Source organism: Microcaecilia unicolor, chromosome 9, assembly GCF_901765095.1.
Source record: "Microcaecilia unicolor chromosome 9, aMicUni1.1, whole genome shotgun sequence".
In the NCBI taxonomy this organism is placed as follows: Eukaryota; Metazoa; Chordata; class Amphibia; order Gymnophiona; family Siphonopidae; genus Microcaecilia; species Microcaecilia unicolor.
The window spans coordinates 22,271,955-22,287,211 of NC_044039.1; the positions used below are offsets into that span (position 1 = coordinate 22,271,955).

General features: G+C 45.1%; 1 protein-coding gene across 1 annotated transcript in view; it reads left to right on the forward strand.

Annotated features, from left to right (window-relative positions):
* PLXNC1 (plexin C1) overlaps positions 1 to 15,257 on the forward strand; it is a gene marked incomplete in the record, with an annotated part of 120,265 nt that overhangs the window by 46,085 nt on the left and 58,923 nt on the right. Inside the window, 3 exon segments of the mRNA XM_030214674.1 lie at positions 5,294 to 5,377; positions 8,648 to 8,778; positions 13,119 to 13,286. Of these exon segments, the coding sequence (XP_030070534.1) occupies positions 5,294 to 5,377; positions 8,648 to 8,778; positions 13,119 to 13,286 (383 nt within the window).

Below are 15,257 nucleotides of genomic sequence, written 5' to 3' on the forward strand. Positions count from 1 at the left end.
CCCAAGTTTTAATGAAAGAGCTCAGGCTCTACTACCAATTCTGTGGCTGGTTGCAAGGGACCTGGCTATTGTGGGATGGGTCCATCATTGATCACCTCACCCCTGAAGGGTAGCCTGGCATTTGAGTACCGGCCCCTTTTTTGCTAGTAAAAACACACTGCAGGATATTAACGTAAACCCACATCGGTACACCTAAATGTAGTTATGCCCATTTGCACCAGGTCAATGGTAGGCATAAATGACCATCTAAATACAGCAAGCACTGCACGTAACATACAGTATGCTATATGCTGCCCATGAAATGGAAAGACACACCCACATCCCACTCAAGTTCCGCCCACACGTATGTCCCCTTGCACTTGTGCATTATTCCCACAATCTATAAAAGTCGCTAAAAATTGCGTATGCAAATTTGTGCACATGCTTTAAATGAATTCTTAACAAGCAATTACTGGTGCTAATTGGATTTAATTAAAATTTACACATGTAAATTTAGGTATGGGTCCAAAAAGGGTGTGTGGCCATGGGAGGGTCATGGACGGATCGGGGGTGTTATTATAGAATAATAGGGATCTATGTCTAATTTAGGTGCGGGGATTTACACTAAAGTTTCGCTGGTGAAAATGGTCACGCCTAAACGGCGCTTACATTTAAGCACCGTTAATAGAATAACACTAAGTACTATTTCTTTTATGTCGATAGTTTTGGCATCATTTATAGAATTTAGTCCTATATCACTAACATGTAGTGTAATGTAATGTATCTCTCGTATCACGCCACCTCCCACTATCAATGGTTCAAAGCGGGTAACAAAATGTAAAAAATTAAAAAGTGGATCAGTTTAGAAAGAAAACGCTTAAATAAGTAAGTCTTAAGATTCCAATGAAACTGCAAATAACTAAAAGAACTTTGACGTTCAGTAGGAAGACTATGCCAAAACCGAGGAGCCAAATACCAAAAGGACATTTCTAAAATGTTCTTATATTTAACACCTAAAAAAGATGGCATTAACAATCATAATGGATCCCTAACTTGAAATAAACCATGAGCCTGAGGGAAAGAAATTAAGTTTAAAAGGTAGGAGACAAACCATCAAACATTTAGAAAAGAAATCAACTTATCTTAAATAGGACTCTACTGTGACTAGAAAGTCAGTGCAAAGATGTCAAGACGGCAGTAGAGCTATGAGCAAAACAGTGAAAATGACCAAAAAAAATTAAAAAAAGGAAAAAAAGAAGAAAAAATGAAACATGAAAACATAGATGCGAGACGCTTATCACAGCAACTCCATTCTGTACTGATTCGAGTTAATTTTAGCAGCACAAGATCGTAGAAAAGACAACCGGAGAGTTGTTCACACAGACGGTTTAGAAACAGTTCAGTCATAACATTTACTACATATCAATACAAAAATCATCCCATGTATAAATAAAGAACGAGACTCTATATCAGTGGCGTACCTAGGGTAGTTGACACCCGGGGCCGGTCATTTTTTAACCCCCCCCCCCCCCCCCAAATCCAGTACTAGGCATGCAGAGAATACAAAACACTCAGGACCTATAGAGCAATTCTACCATACCATAAGCAGTCATTTCTACGAGTCACACAAGGAAAAGGAAAGCATCTTAAACACTACAGTGAGCACTAGAACATCAATTCACCTATTGTAAAACGAAACCAGACAGAATAATACAGATCGTCGATCCTGCACAGTCAATGCCAACTGAAAGCCATGTCTTTTTCACAAACACAGATACACCCTAATCCACTATAGAATAAGTAGTAATATTTAAACTTTCTATTTAGACAAAAATTAAACTGAACCCCCAAGATGCCAGACTCTGCATACAATGCAACACCATAGAAACAGAAAACTTCCCCTAGTACTGTGCAAAATATAAAGACAGCAGATGTAAATTTGAAAAAACTAACAAATACCAATCACCACTTTACAAATTAACAAATAGAAATAAAACAAATAATATCATTTTATTGGACTAATACATTTAGCTTTCAGAGACCAAAATCTCCTTCCTCAGGTCAATACAGTATAGTGCTGTTACATTATCCTATCCTGACCTGAGGAAGGGGGTTTTGTTCTCTGAAAGTTAAGTCAAAATGTATTAAAATTAGTCCAATAAAAAGATGACCTTATTTACATGTTCTACTTATAAACATTTATTAACACAGCTACAATACTATATCCTAAAGCAAAATAATTAAAATATATATTTACAGTTTGTTGTCTCTGGTTTCTGCTTTCCTCATCTTCTTTTCACTGTCTTCCTTCCATCCAGCATGTCTTCGCTCACTCTCTGCCATCCAGTGTCTGCCCTCTCTAGTGTCCCTTCCATCCAGTGTCTGCCCTCTCTCTCTGCCCCTTCCATCCACTGTCTGCCCCAGTCTGCCATCTCTCTCTTCCTTCCATCCACATCTGCCCTCTATCTCTGTCCCTTCCATCCACCATTTACCCCAGTCTGCCCTCTTTCTCTCTCCCCCTTCCACCCACCATCTGCCCTTTCTCTCTGCCCCTTCAATCCGTCTGCCCTCCCTCTCCCATCCATCCAAGGTCTGCCCTCCCTCACGCTCCCCTCTTCCATCCAGTGTCTGCCCTCTCTCCCTGCCCCTTCCATCCACTGTCTGCCCCAGTCTGCCATCTCTCTCTTCCTTCCATCCACATCTGCCCTCTATTTCTGCCCCTTCCATTCACCATCTGCCCCAGTCTGCCATCTCTCTCTCTCCCTTCCATCCACATCTGCCCTCTATCTCTGTCCCTTCCATCCACCATTTACCCCAGTCTGCCCTCTTTCTCTCTCCCCCTTCCACCCACCATCTGCCCTTTCTCTCTGCCCCTTCAATCCGTCTGCCCTCCCTCTCCCATCCATCCAAGGTCTGCCCTCCCTCACGCTCCCCTCTTCCATCCAGGGTCTGTCCCCTCTCTCTCTGCCCCCTCTTTTCAGCCCCCTTATTCCACCTGCCCCTAGTTCCAGCCCCAGCCCACACCTCCCACCTGCCCCCCTTTTCAGCCCCACTATCCCACCAGTCCCCAGCCCTTTTCTCCCTGTCCCCTTTAAAGCCCCCAGTTTCAGCCCCTGCCCCATTTCAGCCCCAGTTCCAGTACTAGCCCCCTTATCCTAAATACCCTCCTTTTCAGCCCCCAGTTCCAGCCCCCTTCATCCACCACATGCCTTGCATCCCCCCCTTTTCAGCCCCAGACCCATTCTCCCACCTGCCCCAGGCATGGACCCATTTCCCCTCCCCAATCCCCTTCTCCCCTATGACCACCCCCACCCTCCCCAATCCCCTTCTTCCCTCTGAGTACCCTCACCCTCCCCAATCCCCTTCTCCCCTCTGAGCTCCCCAATCCCCTTCTCCCCTCTAAGCACCCTCCCCAATCCCCTTCTCCCCTATGAGCACCCCCACCCTCCCCAATCCCCTTCTCCCCTATGACCACCCTCCCCAATCCCCTTCTTCCCTCTGAGCACCCTCACCAATCCCCTTCTCCCCTCTGAGCCCCCCCTCCGTCGAGAGGCCTGAGCCCTCTTCACCCTAAAGCCACCACCCTGCTTTTTTTTTTTTAATCCGTGCAGTGATACAGGCAGCGCCTCGCGTCTGCCCTGCATGAACTGAAAAGAGGAAATCGCTTTGCTGACGTCGGGCCTTCCCTCGCTTGTTGTCCCGCCCTCTTTTGAGGTAACTTCCTATTTCCTCGAGGGCGGGACAACAAGCGAGGGAAGGCCCAACGTCAGCAAAGCGATTTCCTCTTTTCAGTTCATGCAGGGCAGACGCGAGGCGCTGCCTGCATCGGCGATCGCTGCATGGATTAAAAAAAAACAGTCGGCTCTCGCGGAGACTGCCCCCACCGCCTCCCCCTTGGTACACCACTGCTCTATATGGTGAGAAGACTCCTGACGCAGGACTGTACAGCTGAAACACAGCTGTGTCAAGTCCTTTTCTACCTATTTTGGTATCATTTTTAATTGCCAATAAATATCTTGAAGTTTTTAATCAGAAGTGTCATCTATATTATATTTAAAAAAAAATTTTTTAATTGTTTTATTTTTTTTTTTTGTTATATTTTTATTTTTTCTTCTTTTTTTCTTTTTTCCTTCCTTTTTCTTTTTTTTTCTTTTTTTTTGGTCATTTTCGCTGTTTTGCTCATTGTTGTTTTTTTTGCGAAGACTGGTTTCTTCTGTTTCTTTGCAAGCAGTAGAGCTATCACTTCTTTTAAGACCTGCTTTGTTCTGCAATAACTGTAATCTAGATTTTTAACTTCACAGACATAGAAGCATATAAAACATTATAATAATCAAGATGGCTCAGGACACATGCTTGAACATGCAACCTTATAGAATCGTGCCTAGGACGCTTGCATGTGTAGGGTTACCATATTTTGTCCCCCAAAAAGGAGAACACCCCGTCCCACCCCCTTTCACACCCTGCCCCGTCCCCTTTCACACCCTCACTCCACCCCCTGTCACATTTTCCCCTCCCCCCTCTCACATACCCCATCGCCCCCCCCCCTCACCGTCACCCCCCTCCCCTTACTTACTAGTGCCCTGGTGGTCTAGTGATCTTTTCGGGGCAGGAAAGAGCCCCCTCTTTCTTGCCCGGAGCGCTGCCCTGCATGCATGCTTCCTGTTGGTGATCTCGGCGCTAATTCAAAATGGCCACCGAGAGTTGAAGTCTCGCGAGGTCACTTCAACTCTCGGCGGCCATTTTGAATCAGCGCCAAGGATCACCAACAGGAAGGATGCATGCAGGGCAGTGCTCCAGGCAGGAAAGAGGGGGCTCTTTCCTGCCCCGAAGGCGGAAGAGGGCACTAGTAAGTAAGGGGAGGGGAGGCTAGCAATCTGCCCGTTTGTCCGGATTTCTGGACAAATGGGCAGGATGGTGGGCGGGCCGTCCTATAGGATTGGCAAAACCTGCCCGGTTGCCCGGACATGCCCTCAAAAAGAGGACATGTCCGGGTAAATCCGGACATATGGTAACCCTATGCATGTGTATATCCAGTTAATCCTATATTTACCCACGCAAAGCGCATGTAAATGCAGGTATGCAGGCATAGAGTTTCCCTTATAGTAACACAGTTGATGACAGTAGATAAAGAGGCAGGCCATGTGGAATAGGGCTGCAGGTGTCCAGAAGCCACAATTCAACAGTGGCAGGCACAAAGCTATGGGGTGCCTGAACAAGAATAAGGTACTAAAATCCAAGAGGTTTTCGTCAATAGTGTAAAAGTCTGTGTATATGCAAATAGGAAATGCTTTCTCTTTTTTACATTTTCTAGGCCGGGTATTGTGAAATAGTTGGTAAGCGGACCGAGACCTTTACAGCTTCACCAAGGGAAACTAAATCTGTTGTACAAGACTTAAAGGTAAGTTGGCAGATTAGATTTTTATGGCTAGCGCACAATTTAATTTAAAAATCCCTCCTCAGTTAACATGTTGAAGTCATTTGCTCAAGGCAGACGCTTTTCTCGTAAAATTGTATGCATTTGGTATCAGTAGCAACATCTGAAATAAAAGAACCATATCGGAAACCAGGTTTTTTTTCTTTGATTGATGGTCTGTTTTACTTTTCATTAATGACATTATGCAGCTATGACACCCTCTAGATTCTTCGTCTGTCCTGCCTTCTACTGAAACAAATTTGTGCCCTATTTTCAGCCAAAATTAGGAGCCTGTTTTCAACTGAAAATTAATCTTAATTTAGGAGCTTGAAGTTATGTTTATAAATTTAGGCCTGCAATTCATCTGCTTAGATTTGTAAACCCAGTTTATGAGCCTAGTGCTGAAAATCAGTGCTAAGCTCCTAACTTTTCTTGCCTGCTCTAAGTCCACCCCTGTTGCCATCCATTTTTATACCTCTAAATTTGGGAGTTAACCCCCCCCCCCACCTCATTCAGGGATGCGGAGAGACTGGGCTGGGCCCGGGGCCCCGCCCCTGCCTCCCTCGCCACCCCCCCCCCCGAGGTCGCCGCTGCCGCTCCCCCCTCCACCCCCTCCCGAGGTCGCCACTGCTCCCCCTCCACCCCCCCCGAGGTCACCGCAGCCACTGCTCCCCCCTCCACGCCCCCCCCCCCCCCGAGGTCGCTGCCTCCGCTCTGGCCCCCTGCATTGAAATCGCAGTCTCACCTCTATGAAAGCAGCGCTGCAGGCAGCAGAACGCCTCCCTTCGGCCCTCCTTCCCTCCTTGTGTCCCACCCTCGCGGAAGTTACGTCAGACAAGGGCGGGACACAGGGAGGGAAGGAGAGCCGAAGGGAGGCGTTCTGCTGCCTGCAGCGCTGCTTTCATGGAGGTGAGACTGCGATTTCAATGCAGGGGGCAGACGGTCGACAACTGAGAGCGGGTGGAACAGCAGCACAGGGCCCCCCTTGGAGGCCCGGGCCCGGGGAATTTTGGCCCCCCTGCCCCACCTCTCGGCGGCTATGCCCTCATTCTATAACTTTAGCACCTAAATGTAAGTGTTATCGACTAGATTCAGTAAAAGGCACTCAAATTTGGATGCCGAAAAAAATGCACACTGAGTTCTGTTCTATAAACCGTGCTCCAAGTTGGGAGCCGTTTATAGAATAGCGCATAGCGCTGGGATCTGCACCTAACTTTGGGCGCAAGAATTTACACCAGCTGACATTGCTATACTGCACTCAATCAAGCCCTGAGATTTGCTGTTGACAGCATTCTTACCTTATGTATACTACTACTATTGGATAACTGAGGGGCCCTTTTACTAAGCCACGTAGGCATGTACGCACTTCCTACGTGAAGAATAGGATGATTCTCCACACACCGCCAAGGACACTAAGGTCCTCCAAGGACTTTCGCTAACTACACCCTCTCCAAAAGATATTACATGATGTGATACCCGCAAGCGAGCCTTCTCCAGAGTAGCCCCCACACTCTGGTATGCATTGCCTGAAAGGCTCCGCTTAACACAAGACTCTCTCTACTTCAGGAAGCAGGTGAAAGCTTGGCTCTTCAACCAAGCCTTTAATGGAAGAAGTAACTAAATTGTTTGTCCCACTCACACACACAAGGATTGACTCGGGCTGCACATACTGCAGCAGGATTTGTTTATTCACTCCTACCGTACCTGAGATAATATTTAACCATCTCTCTGACCTCACGTGCAACTTTCTTCAAATCAATCACCTTACTTTCTAATTCTTTCTACTTTCTTACTCATCTATATGTTAACAACTTTGCCTTACCCTTCACTACCAATTATAATGTTCTAGTACGTATTGTGTTGTCATTGCAAGTAGTATACCGTGCCATACTTTGTATTGTTGTTTGAATATTTTTACTGCTGTAATTGCCTCCTGCTCGTTTGATCTATTCTTACTGTACTCCACCTTGAGTGAATTCCTTCAAAAAGGCGGTAAATAAATCCTAATAAATAAATACATAAATTTTGAACTACCACCCGGCTACCGCATGGCCCAGGTGGTAATTTTATTTTTTACACACGTCCACTATGCGCAGTGGAAATTTTCCAGCACACTGCTCTAAATGGATGGTAATCGGCAGTGTACGCGTGCTGACGATTACCGCCCGGTTAATGCGTGAGACTTTACCACTAAGTCAATGGGTGGCGGTAAGGTCTCAGGCCCAACTTCCCTCTTCCTCCCTAAGCTCCCCAATACATCTACCAAACATGAACCTTATTCTACCAACCTAACACCTGTATTTGTTCACACCGGAACTGGCGAACGCCATTACGGTACTATGTAAGCCACATTGAGCCTGCAAATAGGTGGGAAAATGTGGGATACAAATGCAACAAATAAATAAAATGGACACCCACCAATTTTTATTTTGCTGCACGTCCATTTTTGGCCCCCAAAAAAGGGTCTTTTTTGCAGGTGCGCTGAAAAAATGGACCTGCGTGCGTCCAATACACACATCTACACCAGCACAGGTCATTTTTTCAGCGCACCTTAGGAAAAGGACCCCTTAGTATCATGGTTTGATACTCTATGTTATGTTTCCAGGTGCTCTTTGCCTTCTCACTTTTCTCTTTGTGAATGAAGCATCAGAGCTCCTTGTGACTCTGGGCAAGTCACTTAACCCTCCATTGCCTGCCGCATTGAGCCTGCCATGAGTGGGAAAAAGTGCGGGGTACAAATGTAACAAAAATAAAATAGATGCTATTGGAGATTCTACATGGAATGTTGCTACTATTGGAGATTCTACATGGAATGTTGCTATTCCACTAGCAACATTCCATGTAGAAGGCTGCGCAGGTTTCTGTTTCTGTGAGTCTGACACGTCAGACTCACAGAAGCAGAAGCCTGCGCGGCCACATTGGTGATCTGCAAGGGCTGACTTCTACATGGAATGTTGCTAGTGCCTGAGGAACTGAGTTCGATTCCCACTTCAGGCACAGGCAGCTCCTTGTGACTCTTGGCAAGTCACTTAACCCTCCATTGCCCCATGTAGGCTGCATTGAGCCTGCCATGAGTGGGAAAAAGTGCAGGGTACAAATGTAAAAAAAAAAATACTGCAGTATAAATCTGCCTAAACCTACTACATCAGGCAATTATTTTTAGGTCCCTATTCCTTTCTGTAAAGTAAGTAACCATATTCTCGTACATTCTCCATGCATACAATCTGTGCTTTCAATATTTTGTGTTTCACCTAGGCCATCATCCATTCTGTTGAACCACAGAGGATATCAACGTTAGGCAAAAGCAAAGTGACAGTCACAGGCCAAAATTTATCAGCGCTCTCAAAGCTGTTCTTGATTGGAACAAGTAGCTGTAGCCCAATTGAGTAAGTCTAAGTACTTCCAACTTGACCTTTGAATACTTTTAATTCTTGCAAGATCAGTTCCATTTTCTGTGCATGTCATGGGTCATAATGGATACCAGTCTTAGCCAGTCAATTCAACAAGCAAGCTCATAGGATTGGAAATACTGTTCATTCTTGACCAGCTCTCGCACTGTAGCAACCCAAATGGTCTTCCATCAGTAGCTTGCTTCTGTTGGCCTTACATTGTTTGTAAAAAAAAAAAAAATCAACTGGAGAATAATTTGTGATTTCTTTTGCCAATAAACCAGGATTTTGATCACCCTAAGGTAGCCCCTTAAGACCTGGATTGTAAATCTGGCGGCCAAATTGCATGCACAACTTCATTGATAATAAGCTCGGCACCGATAATTGGCCAATAACAAGCAATTATCGGTACTAATTGGTACTAAGTAGAATTTACGTGTGCAACTTTCTAAGCATATTCTGTCAAATGGTGCATGTACATTCTAATGTTTGGATCTCAAAAGGGGTGTGGCCATGGGAGGGGCATGAGTGGGTCATGGACATTCCTAGCATTTATGTGCATTGTTATGGAATATGTCCGATCAGTGCCTAAGTTGACCATTTAATGACCATTTAACCTTCAGGAAAATACTGAAGACCCATCTCTTCAAGACAGCTTATCCGCTGGACCCTAGTTAACTCTAAACTCTTCCTCCCAATCTTGGTCCTGGTGATTGTTATCCCTCAGACTATATTTCCCAATCTCCTTATGCCCTTATCTTTTCCTATCCATCCTTTGCCCTTTATCTTTTCCACTAAATCCTCCCTCTCCTTACCCCTCCCTATCTCTTTCCTTTTGCTTGCCCTTCCTTTGTTCCCCCTGACTTGCTCAACTCACTTTTCCTCAAAACCCCACTTTCACTATGTTTACTACAACTTATAATATTCTCCTTAAAGACTTGTGATTGTAATTGTAATTGTATTTACTATGTAAGCCGCATTGAGCCTCCAATGTGTGGGAAAGCGCGGGGTACAAATGTAATAAATTAAATAAATAAAAATAAGTTAGGAGCAGGCAATTATACCAGGATTTAGTTGGTGTAAAGGGGGGTGCCTAAATTTTAGTTGTGTGGACGGGCACTATGCATATTCTATAAAACACACCTAACGTTAGGCAAGGTTTATAGAATAGCGCTAAGGGCCAGATTCTATACATGGTGCCTAGAAATCCATGCGGAAAACATTTCCACCTAAGCATATTCTATAACTGACGCCTAGATTTAGGCGTGGTATACAGAATACACTTAGTTGATATTCTAGCACCTAGAACTACGTGCCTCCATTTACACCAGCAAAAATGTGGCATAAATCCCAGTGCGTAGATTTAGGCGCAGAGGGCCATATTCTATAACAATGTGCATAAAGTTTGAAAACGCCCATTTCCCCGCCCATGACCGTGCCTCTTTTTGCCTGCAGGCATTAAAATTGAGGTGCAGTGTGTTACAGAATACGCTTAGGGAGTTGTGTATATAAATTCTAATTATTGCCAATTAGTGCTTATTATTGCCTGCTAAGTGCTGTTAACAATGCTGATTGGCTTGTTAAGCCAATTAAGTTGAACTCATTGTCATAGGAGCCAACTTTTCAAAATGATTGGGGGTGCTGAAATTTTTTTTTACAGGTGGTGCATTCCCCCCTCCCACCCTCCCTCCCTGTCCCCCCTTCCTCCTTCCCTCGTCCCCCTCTCTCTCCCCATCCCTCATCCCCCCTCCCTCTGAGTTCCAGGGTCCCCCCTCCAAGTTCCAGGGTCGTCCCCCTTGCCCCCTCCGAGTTCCAGGGTCATCCCCCCTGCCCCCTCCAAGTTCCAGGGTCGTCCCCCCTCCCTCCGAGTTCCAGGGTCCCTCCGAGTTCCAAGGCCCCCCCTCCTCCCTCCCTCCCAAGTTCCAAGGCCCCCCTCCTCCCTCTCTCCCCTCCCTCCCAGTTCCAGGCCCCCTCCCTCTGAATTTTAAAAGTCATCATCTTACCTCATCGGGGTTACAGCGGCAGCAGCGGTGAAAAGTGTGCAGGCTCGGTGCTTAGTTCAGTTCAGTCTTCCCTTCTCTCTCTCTCAGTTCTGGTCATATACACACACACACACACACGGCCACTGTCTTGATCTTGTACTCTTCTCCAACTGCTCACCTTCCAATTTCCTTGCCTCAACTCTTCCCCTATCTGACCATCACCTTTTAACTTTCACACTTAAACACCCTCCTCCTCAGTCCCATCCTATTCTAACCAACACATTTAGGAATCTACAGGCTATTAACCCTTCTACCCTGTCCTCCAGTATCTCAAATCTTTTCTGTATTACTATATTAACCAAGTCCGTCAATGAGGCTGTCTCTTCCTATAATACTATTCTGTCATCTGCTCTGGACACTCTCGCTCCTCCCGTGTCTCGTCCTGTAAAACGTACCAAACCCCAGCCTTGGTTGGCCCCTACTATCCACTACCTACGCTCTTGTGCCCACTCTGCTAAACGCCTCTGGCTTAAATCTCGTGCCCATGCTGACTTCATACACTTCAAATTCTTGCTGACCTCCTTTTAATCTGCTCTCCAACTTGCCAAACAGGATTATTATATCCCTCACTACCTCTCCACCTTCATCTCTCCCTACACTCCTTCCCAGGAACTCCGTTCACTAGGCAAATCTCTTCTAATTGCACCCTTCTCCTCCATCGCTAACTCCAGACTCCGTTCCTTTTATCTCGCAGCACCTTATGCCTGGAATAGACTTCCTGAGCCATTACGTCAAGCTCCAACCCTGGCCGCCTTCAAATCCGGGCTAAAGGCCTAACTGTTTGATGCTGCTTTTGATTCCTAACTTGTCACTTGCTCGTAACCTTTATCTTGTCTTCCTCTCTTCAATAATCCCCTTTTCCCTATGTTTCCTATCTGTCTGTCCTACCCTTATCCCTTATTTTTCCTGTCTGTCTGTCCTGATTTAGATTGTAAGCTCTTTGGGCAGGGACTGTCTTTCATTCATGTTCAATTGTGAAGCGCTGCGTACGACTGGTAGCACTGTAGAAATGATTTGTAGTAGTAGTACGTGTGTATATATATATATATGTCTATCTTTCTATCTATATAAATACTTATAGAATCATCTAGTGCTCAAAGAGCATTCTATACCATTTACATGAAACTGTGTATGAACTCATGCTGAGGTGCAACTTTGACAGAAATTGAAAGGTAATTAATTTATGTATAACTGAAATACATACACTTGACAAAAAAAAAAACTTCATTTATCCGGTGTACAGCATTCTTGTAGACCATCCAAGCTCAAGTGGAACAAAGTATTTCAATACTACACTCTTTAATCTTTTTTTTATTTATTTATCATTTCTATCTAGAGGAAAAAGCCTCGGAATCATGTAGGTGAATGAAAATTTTACACTTCTAGCTGCATATGAATTCCACACCTAAATTCTTCAATCATTTTAAACTTTTTAATGTGTTTCTATGACTAAAAAAATAGCATTTTACTTAGCTTTTCAGGTCTGTTCAGATCACCCCGACATTGGCCACTGTTTCTTTTTTTTTTTTTTAATATCTTTATTAAGGGATGGTACAGAGCATTCAGTAACTTGACTTTAAACAAAACTCACATAATGAATTATAAAACAGTGCTCACCCTATTCAATATCAACCTATAACCAAAAGAGTGCCCTACTTCATCTTGCGTTCAGTATAATTGCCATGTTCCATTCCTCATTTTCCCCCCTTTTAATCCTTCTCCCCCCTCCCCTCCTCCCATCCCCCTTCCCTCCCCCCTTCCCTCCCCCCTCCCCCTTCCCTCCTCCCCCCTCCCCCTTCCCTCCTCCTCCCTCCCCCCATCCCTCCCCCCCCTCCCCCTCCCCCCTTCCCTCCTCCCCCCTTCCCCCCTTCCCTCCTCCCCCCTTCCCCCCTTCCCTCCTCCCCCCTTCCCCCCTTCCCTCCTCCCCTCCCTGGGTGCACCACTGCATCTATCCAGCTTTCACAGCCGCTACTTCAGGGGGTAATGAATTTTATCCCAAAAAGTGCTCTCAGGTTCAAACACATCATACTGAGCACTGGATAAGTGAAGTTTTTTTTGTTTTTGTTAACAAATATATTACATTTGTTTATTTATTTGCTTACTTATGAATGTTTAGATATGATGAGTCTTACTGAGCACCTTGAAATGAAGAAAATACCAGAATACCATGCAAGGGAAGTAAACCAGAACTTGCTGCAGTGACAGTGAGATGAATTAGAGGAACAATAAAAGCAATAGCCGTGTTAAAATAACCCCTTTTGAATGATTAGCTCTAATCTGATGTTGCTCTTCCAGAATTCCAGTATACCATAAAAATGACACACTGGCCACGCTGTCGCTGCCACCGGGCCGCAAGGAATTGAAGAGTTTATGTGTAACTTTGGGAAAAGAAAATTGTTCTCTCCTGCACTACATTTCTCTGCCGTCATGTGACACAATTTATCCAAATACTACCTGGTTCAGGTGATTTTCTATAATTTAGTCACATTAGTATTATCTTGTAGTAATGCTTGTGCTAAAGGTGCAGCTGCCAATACAGAGCACTTAGCCACTAAAGCTACCAGCTGAGGGGGGGGGGGGTGGTATACTGGACACACTGCTCTGGGAAGTAATAGGGAGGATGCTAGTTTTGTTCAGGTCTCATTTTTATTGTGCTGACACTCTTTCATTAAAAAAAAATCTCTTACTGAGTTCACTGAGAAGCTTCTGCCCGCTTAAATTGTGGTCAGCTGGCCAGTCACTGATATTCAGTACCATTGCACTGAAGAACCATAGTGTTAACCCCATGTGTGGTTTTCTTATGTTGAGTTCTTGAGGGGGAGGGGGTTATGATGGTTTCTGTTTTTATTTACCTTCCGGCTGATATTCAGCCATGATTGGTGCTGAGCCAGGATATTCAATGCCAGGCTGTTTCCAATGACTGGCATTGAACATCCATGGGGGGTGGGGGTGGGGGTGCCAGCTTAAACTTAACCGGCTAAGTGAATATTCAATACTGGCCAGTTAAGAGGTAGGCCTGCTATTTAGGTGGTTCAAATTGGCTGCCAAACTTAGCCGGCCAAGTGCTGAATATTCACAGCTAGTCAGTTATATCGCGTGATATAGCCATGGGGGAGGGTCTTTATATGGTGCCTAAAAAAATCAGCATGGAAATCAATAAGCAGCGCCTAGATTTAGGCCTGATATGTAGAATATGCTTAGTTGATGTCTCAGTGCCTAAAACTGCACGCATAGATTTAGGCGCACTGGGCCATAGTCTATAACTATGCGCATAAATTTCAGAACACCCACCAAACGCCCATTTCCCCGCCCATAACTATACCTCTTTTTGCCTGCGCGTGTTAGAAGTTAGACACACTGCATTACAGAATACGCTTAGCATGTAAATTGTAATTATTGCCAATTAGCGCTCATTATTGCAAAATACAAAAAAAAAAACACTTGTAAGTTATCAAAGTAATCAAAAGCAAACTTTTCACTTATCTCAGTGCTACCGGGATAAGAATCTCATACCCAGCAGTGCTGCAATCAGCATTCTTCCATGAATACTGAAGCCAGCATCTAACTGTAAATACTGAAGACATCTTCCAGCAGCTCCCCTGTATGCCTGACGCCGTGAGACTCGGGTGTGGCTACTGCAGTCTGGACTCTGGCTTCAGTATTTTGGAATCAGAGTGGGGAGATTGGGGAGTGGAGGATCTGTCACATTAGTGACGGACACTCATAGGGCCCCTTTTACAAAGGTGCACTAGCGGATTTATCGCGTGCTAAAAATTAGCGTGCGCTAAACACTAAGATGCTCATTATATTCCTATGGGCATCTTAGAATTTAGTGTGGGTTACATTTGCTAATGCACCTTTGTAAAAGGGGCCCTTAAACAGGTTCTGGCTGATATTCACCCAGGACCCAGATAAGTGTCATATGGTTAGCTCCTGGCTAGTCATGCCCGGATATTCAATGTCAGTGCTTGGCATTGATTATCTGGGTCTAATTTAAGCAGCAGCGATCAGCACTTAAAAAAACACAGACTGTCACCAGCTGAGTCAGGGGTGTAGCCAGACAACAGATTCTGGGTGGGCCTAGGCAAGAAGTGGGTGGGCAATAAGTGTTCTTCACCATCACCACCACCAAAAAAATATCTCATCTGGCGAGAAAACACTTCTTTCCACCTTGGCTTACCATCAAAGGGAAGTCTTCAGCTGATAGAGCTTGGGATCTCCACCAGCTACCACTAAACATATGCTACTGTTGGGTGGGCTTGAACCCTAAGCAGGTGGGCCCTGGCCCACCCAGGCCCACCTGTGGCTACGCCACTGAAATACTGACTAGAAAGCTTCAGAAAATAATTTCTTGTTAGATAAATGCTGAAATGGACAAATCAGTAAATTCACAACAGTAGAAGAAATAAAGGAACTTTTCATGACAGCGGGGCA